This window comes from Marmota marmota, unplaced genomic scaffold (assembly GCF_001458135.2).
Source record: "Marmota marmota marmota unplaced genomic scaffold, marMar, whole genome shotgun sequence".
NCBI lineage: Eukaryota > Metazoa > Chordata > Mammalia > Rodentia > Sciuridae > Marmota > Marmota marmota.
In genome coordinates, this window is record NW_025999941.1 from 10,350,510 (window position 1) to 10,358,052 (window position 7,543).

Sequence of the window (7,543 nt, forward strand, 5' to 3'; positions counted from 1 at the left end):
AAAGTACTCCAGCACGAGCTACTTTTAGCAGTTTTCTGTAACTTTGCACATGGAAATTGATGACCAAAGTTGTGGAAATGTTTCTTTTTATCCTTAGAATAAAATAGGATAAACTCTATATGGCAAATATCACCAAGTCAAGCCCTTCTCACTGACCTGTTATTTCCAGCACTGCTCAGTACAACTGAATTCCAGCCCCAGGACAAGAGTGGTAGGCTTCGGGGAGTGAGCCTCCTGGCCACCACATGTTCCTTGTGCCCTGTATATGCAGGTGAGATGGTCAAGCATTGTTCTGGGGTTGTAAAGTGTTTTTCTTTTCTTTTTTTTTTTTTTTTTAATATTTATTTTTTAGTTGTAGTTGGATNATCAAGAATCTGGTTTAAGTTTGCATGATATCAAAAAGAAAATGCCCTTTATGGGTTTACTCCCCAGAGTTTATAGTGATGTCAGGGAAAACATTAAGCTGGATCCTGAAGCATGGGCTTGCACCAGTTTGCTATTTCCAAGCTTGGTCTTGGGGAAGTTTTGGAATCTCTCTGAGATTGTTTCTTTTTTTTTTTTTTAATTTTTTTTTTTTTTTTATATTTATTTTTTAGTTTTTGGCAGACACAACATCTTTGTTTGTATGTGGTGCTAAGGATCGAACCCAGGCCGCACGCACGCCAGGCGAGCGCGCTACTGCTTGAGCCACATCCCCAGCCCGGATACAATATCTTTAATTAATTATTTTTATGTGGTGCTGAGGATCCAGCCCAGAGCCTCACCCGTGCTAAGTGAACACTCTACCACTGAGCCACAACCCCAGCCCCAAGTGTTTTTCTTTTTTCATTAATGTATTAATTCCTTTTAGACATGATTTCTCTTTGGAAGTACATACACAGACTATGTCTTCAATGTTAATAGTTAGTAATCCTCTGGCCTAATGTCTCCAGATCTTCCAAGTTTACCTCCAGAGAGAGGGCCAGTAAAAGCAGCTCGTATTATTCATTGAAATGCATGCATTTAAACCCACTTGCTTGGACTCAGTACGAAGAAGCTGAGGACCAAGACCCATCAGCCTACCAAGACTAGGGCCCAGTCACTTTGACACCTTTTTATCTGTTTCCCCTCTGAATTGAGACACCAAATGCAAGGTGTCTTAAGCAATAGAGGCCCTCCAAAAGCATGATCTTGGTAGGGTAGGATCAGGCTAAGTCAGAAAAAAGGGTTGTCTCAAGTGCACAGAAATGGGTCTTCCGTTCACAAAAGCTCCTTCTCTTCTTCTGCTGACCATTCCACTGTCCCCTTCCCCAGAGTCCTGCCACCCACCATGCTCACTTGACAGACATAAAGCATAGTCTTCCAGCCATGTGCCTCAGAGTGTTCTGGATTACAGGTTAGAAATGTAGGTTCCCAGACCTTGAGATGCTGAGGTCTTTGGGTATGGGACTACCATTCTCATGTGGAGAGAGGCTCTTTGTCTGACAGTAGGGTTCTTCCCCTCATCTCCTCCCACATTATCCACCAGGTGCTGCTGTTGGGACCTGCTCCTCTTGACAGATGGCCAGCTGGAACATGGGCCAGATTCCTTTTTATGTCCTGCTTCCCTGTTTCTAGGACAAGTAGTGCTGTGTGTGTTAGCTTTCTATCACTGCAACAAAATACCCAAGAAAATCAATTTAGAGGAGGAAAGATTTATTTTGGCTTATGGTTTCAGAAGTTTCAATCCATGGTTGACTGGCCCATTGCTATGGGCCTGTGAATCAGAGTATCATGGCAAAGAATTTGTGGTGCAGCAGAACTTCTCACCTCATGGCAGCCAGGAAGCAGGCGGGGGAACAAACCAGGGACAAAATATACCTTTCTAGAGCATGTCCCCAGTGACCTACTTCTTCCAACTAGGCACAGTTTCTACCACTTCCCAATATTCAGTTCAGTTATGAACCAATCAGTGGGTTAATACATTGATGAGAGAGCCTTCATGATCCAATCAATTCCCAAAAGCCCACCTCTGAGCATTGCTGCAATGGGGATCAAGCCTTCAATAATGAGCCTTTGGGGAATATTCCAGATTCACACTATTATATCCTGGCTACCTGCTTCCCTGCTAGTACCTGCCTTGCAGGCTGTCAGTACTTTGGCCAAAGATCTCCACCCTCTTGACACTTCCCTGAAGCCCAGTGAACCTAACCATGATCTCTGGTGTTTTCCCTTACTGCCTGTCCCAGAACCATACCTCTTGCCTCAGGTCACTTGCATATGTGTGGACCAGGCTGCCCCACTTCACCCATGAAGGATTTGGCAGGGGAATCACATTTGGCTTTAAGTACCATTTTAAATGTAGTGAGGCTACTTCTTCATGGAAACATGTCTGTAAGGCATGTCCTTTTTATGACGGGAAAAGCCTTCAGTGGTAAGAATAACACTATTGCTGGCTTCCTTTGCGTCTCTGACCTCACTTCAGACTTGGCCTAGGGTGTCTCTGTAAGGGACACTGCTGTATTTTGTAATGCTCACTCCATAGTGACTCCTGGCTCTGCTCGGCCCTGTTTGATGCCGCTTCCCAACCTAATCCAAGTACAGCTCTTCTTTCCTTCCATCTTTTTTTTTCTTTTAATCATGTACTTATATTGCTGGTTTCATGTCAATCTCCTGGTTTAAAAAAGAATAAATTATTTTCTTCACATCCTTGTAAAGACCTTTCTTCTTTCATACCCTTCTTCCCTCCAGAATGGGGGGAAAATACCTAAGGAAGTGGGCAGATAATTTGAATCTGAACCATTAGATTTCGTCAGGGGATCGATCATCTCTCCCTACGCAGATAGTGACACTGGGACTTAGAATCCTGACCTTGGAAGAGGAATAGTTGTCTGGCGCCTTCTGTGTTGGGACTGAAAGACTAGGGGTCTCTTTCACTCTTCCCTCCTCACTCTAAGGTAGTGTTTCCCATTGCTTTCCTCTCCCCTCCATTTTCCGCCTCGCCTGGTCCTTGTCTTGTTTGTTTTGTTGTTATTTATGAAGCAGCTATTCCTTGAAGGGTCAGGATGCATTTTGGTGCAGAGTAAAGCAGTCATGTGATTTTTGGAAGTTTGGGGCAGCCCCTTCCCCTTCCTGTCTTCAACTTGGTGATAGAATTTTTTTTTTCACTGAGCTCAAAGACTATCATTCCAGAATAGAGGATACTGGAAATTTGGATCCCATGGGGAAGGGCTCTGACTCATTCACACCAAGATGTACACTGACATCAGTGATTCTTACCTTGATATGGAGGAAGAAACAGGAGTTGGGAGCATCCAGAACTTGCAGGTGAAGTAGCCCAGGTGAGGGGGTGGGTAGCCCCAGAAGGTAAGAGCTCAAGAGGGGTGCCATAAGGTCCCTGGGCTGAGTGGAATTGATATCCAGTGGGGGAATTGGGGAACATGTTTCCAGCCAAGTCTTGGAAGAGCCATGAGTAAAAAAGGGCTGTGCCTGGTGTAAGAACTAGAGAAGAAAAAGAATAAGAGCAGGAGAAACCTTTCACATCTTTATGAACACCTGCTCTTTGGAGAGGCCAGGTGCAGAATGAGGAGGTGAAGTGAGGAGGGTGTGCAGGGTGCTTGTTGGGGAGGCTCTCAGAAGCTCCATCTTGAGAACCTTTAGGAACTACCCTACAGGCTCCAGAATATTGCTTGTACCAGATTATCATTAGCCTTGAGGGAGAGTTCAGGAAGGCAAACTAGAAGCCAGAAGATCTGCAGAATGTGTCAGAAGGGAACAGATTTGGAAAGCTGATGAACCAAGGCATAGTATGAGGGGTCCCCTAGAAACTTCTCAAAGATAGCAAAATACACAGAACTGGAAAGGGCAGCTGATCAAAGATGCTAAAATACAGCTTCCATTTGCCAATTATTCCTGAAGTATGCAGGAAGGGACTGAGACTCTCATTTAATTTGAAAATGGGACTTCTGAGCCAATACAGATACTAATGAAAAATTATTTGTTTTGCTGTTATTTACTATACTTTAGTGAATTAGCCGTTAATGTTGTAAATATTTTATTTGCTAATTAACTTTTGAGGGTAACAAAAAGGTGTTTTATTTGAAGAATTTGGGGAGAGGGAGGGCTCATGTATTTGTATTATCAGTCAGTCCCCAATTATCTTGCCATAACCAGTCTCCCTGTTTAGTATCATTTGTTTTTAACCAGAACTGTCTGTATGTTAGAACAAAATGGAGAGAATGGACTCCTAATGCATTTCAGCCTCCTTTAGGAACCTAATGAAGTTTTATAACTATTTCTTAATTTCCTTAAAGATGAACTAGCAGGAGTTGCTTGTTGCCCCATCCCAAAATGCACTCTATTCTTTGTCTACCACTTTTTCGGCCCTTTTTGGGAAGTTTGGCTTAAATGGAAAGTGTTAGAGGTTAAATGTCAGGCCTTTCCTTTTATGTGATAGGTCCTCAGCAGCAGAGTACGCACACCCAGAACTCTGTCCCAACCTCTGCAAATTCCAGCACACTCACTTTTGGAGACATCTGCCCTCCTCCAGCTTGTCAACCTAAAAAAGTACACCATGTCCCACATTGAACATAACAAGTTTGTAAGTATACAAGAGTGTGGTTGCCTAACTGATGTGATGTTATGCTCTGTAGACATTTTCAAAATCCCCTTTGAAGCTTTGTATCTTGGAGCCAGCAAATTTTTGTTTCTGTCTTAGTCATGTCTGAAGTTCCTAAAGAGTTGAAGGGCCCTTGATCTTGCAACTGTGAGGCCTAATGAACAATGTGCTGGGAGAGAGAAGAGTAGGGGAGGAGCCTGAGAGGCCGCCTGGCAGCAAAACTGTCAGGGTCCCTCTCCTAGGCAGCTTTTGGCCCTCCGCTCCTTCTGGCTGCTCACTGGGGTAAATTCTCATCTCTCCTGGGTCCCAGATATCAGGCAAGGGTGTACTAAAACTAGCAGGCAGTGACTGCTGCTCTCAGGGTAAAGGCCAAGGTTCCTCCATTTATGAGACATCGATTCTACCACCTTTTCCTTCCAGCCCCTCATACAGTGGCCTAAGAACAGGTCTTTATAAGACAGCTACAGTAGGTAATAGGCCATAAGTAGCCCTATGGCCCCATCAGCCATTGTTGGTTGGGGACCATGCAGATTGGCTAATAAGATAATTTTTAAATTTTTATCTTTTGTGGTGCAGGGGAATGAACCCAGGACCTTGTATATGCTAAGCAATTGCTCTACCCCGAGCTTCACCCAGATGGCATGGTTTATCCACGGTTGCCCTCCAGCCTCTGAGGAGCTCCATGAGAACCTGTGACAGAATAGCTGGCTTTTAAAGGAATCTTCTGGATGACATTTATTTGTCACATTTGTCCTCTTTCCAATAAAAGTACGCCAAAGTTATGACCCTGTTAATCCTGCTTTCGTGATGTTGCCTTCTCCTGACAAGGGCCTTTGGCAAAGGTCACCTGGGTTCAGAGAGCTCAGTGGAAAAGGAACCTGAAAAAGTGGCCACTCATGGGCCTTCCTTCCCACTAGCCTCTCATCTGCACCACCCCATCACAAGTCAGGGCCTTAGAACAAGCTCCAATGCTGTCAGCGCAGTCAGTGAGCAGTGACTAATTAAGACACAACTGCATTAGTCATGTTGGAGGTGACAACTGAGAGCATGTTTCTGGTTCATGTCTGGGAGATCCTGACACACTTTCCAATTATGTGTGCCTTCCACGCAGCCCTGTCGCTGGGAGAGTAGGGGAAGGAAGGTGTGATGCACTGTGGGCGGCACTGGTTTGCTCCCTACTCCTCACTCCTTTGCACTTCCTGTTGAAAATCATGAATGGTAACACCAGGGTGAACAGCATTAGGGCTGCCAGAGGACCCCTCTCAGGAGGGCTTTCAGTTCCCAGGAGAATTGAGTCAACTCACAGGGGGAAGCTGGTGACATAGGAGCCTCAGTAGATGACTTCAGCCTTCCCAGCTTTGGAGCATCCCATCTGACCCTCTAGCAGAGACTGGCACAGACCAGGAAGGGAGAACCATGAAGACCCAGGAATGTTTAACACATTGTAGCCAGAAAAAGAATGTCAATGTTTCCTCCATACATCATTGCTAATATAACTCACCTTTTTAGTTTCCCTAGAAAATTAACACAACTTTATGAACAAACAGGTTAGCATAGTACATTTTTATGTTTCTAAACTAGAACAGAAGATTGCTGTCTTCCCTGCATGACTTCTGAGATCCCTAAGTGGTATCTTTCTAATGACAAGAATGTTATTGCAGGTGTGCAGATGTCAGGCTATGGGGGGCAATAGAAGGGACATAGCTACTTACATGTGTTTCCTTTGTAACCAGGAGTGAAACTGTGTGGAGCTGTGGCTGCCCAGCAGGGTTCATGGGCATGATGCCCAAGTATACCAGTGACTTTGGTCTTCCTGCTCTCTGTGTTCCCTGCAGTGGACCTGCAGAGGGCCAGAGCCAGGCTCTGGGTGGAAGGACCCCAAAGGTGTCCTACCTGCATGTTTCTTCCATCTGCACTATCACTGGAGAAATCTGCTCATATCACTGTTATTTTGAAATTCACAAGCAGGGTTTAATTTTGTGTGTGTCATTTCCTAATGATACATTCTGTTGTGCTACATGCCATCAGTTGTATCTCACCTAGCTGCCCTTCTCTAACTCACCAAGTGACCTTGAACAATTCTTTCTCAGGCACTGAGCATGTGTCAGGTATGTGTGAAGACACATTTTAATCATGTTAGCTGTGAAATCTTCATGACAGACCTCATCCATTGTCTGCATGTTACAAGTTGGGGAAAAACTCAGACAGGAAGAAGTGGCCACACAGCTATGAAAAAAGTGGCAGAGCTGGGATCAACCCCAGCAAAGAGATGATATTAAAGGATGGCAAAGAGAGGATATTACAAATACTTGATAGCTTTTTACTGTTAATGCAAGCTTAACTATTAAGCTTTTACTTTAGAAAACTAAATATAATTATTTCAGCCTAATTTGACAGCTTTTCCTTTAGTTCTGTCACTCAGGTGACACCTAGCCCAGGACATCTTTGTGGCTCCCAATCCGTTTCTTGGCTTCTGCCTGTGATGATCCTTAGAGTGCCCTTGAGAGCCCCAGAACCAGCCTGCCCTTCCTGCAGTGCTTATACCCCTCCCTCTTCCCTGCCCAACTGGACCCTTGCCTGTGTCCTTGACCTCTTCTCCAAAGTCTCTCTGTCCCCATCATGCTTTCCTCCAACAGCTCTGTTTTCTTTCTCCCTTGAGAATTAAGAAGTCAAGTGGGAGACTTGAAGTAGTCCTCATATTGAGCTCTGCTTCATCTCTTCATCCCCTGAATCTTTGAGCTAAATGTTATATTCCTCTAAGACTCAGTTTACTTATCTAAAAATGAGCATAACCACACTTGCCTCCTAGGGTGTGGCAAGGACTAAATGAGAGGGTGTAGGTAAAGCACTGAGCAGGGGTCACCTAGGCCCCTGTACCGGGAGTGGAATTATAAATCTGTCCAACATACAGTTGCAGAGGGACTGTAGTCACTGAGACTATGTCACTCCACTGCCTCTTCCCCACTT

At 44.6% G+C, this 7,543-nt stretch overlaps 1 protein-coding gene across 4 annotated transcripts in view; it reads left to right on the forward strand.

Moving 5' to 3' along the window:
• The window catches only part of Rft1 (RFT1 homolog), a 46,310-nt gene extending 40,952 nt beyond the window's left edge, over positions 1-5,358 (forward strand). For 2 of the 4 annotated variants that reach the window (XM_015494432.2, XM_048801144.1), the window contains 2 exons: positions 4,415-4,558; positions 5,153-5,358. In XM_015494432.2, coding sequence (XP_015349918.1) covers positions 4,415-4,558; positions 5,153-5,272 — 264 coding nt within the window. In that variant the 3' untranslated portion in view covers positions 5,273-5,358. Of the gene's footprint in view, positions 1-169; positions 272-4,414; positions 4,559-5,152 lie in introns of those variants that run through there. The other 2 variants (XR_007346876.1, XR_007346875.1) reach the window with 2 other exon arrangements.
• The last annotated feature ends 2,185 nt before the right edge of the window (positions 5,359-7,543 follow it).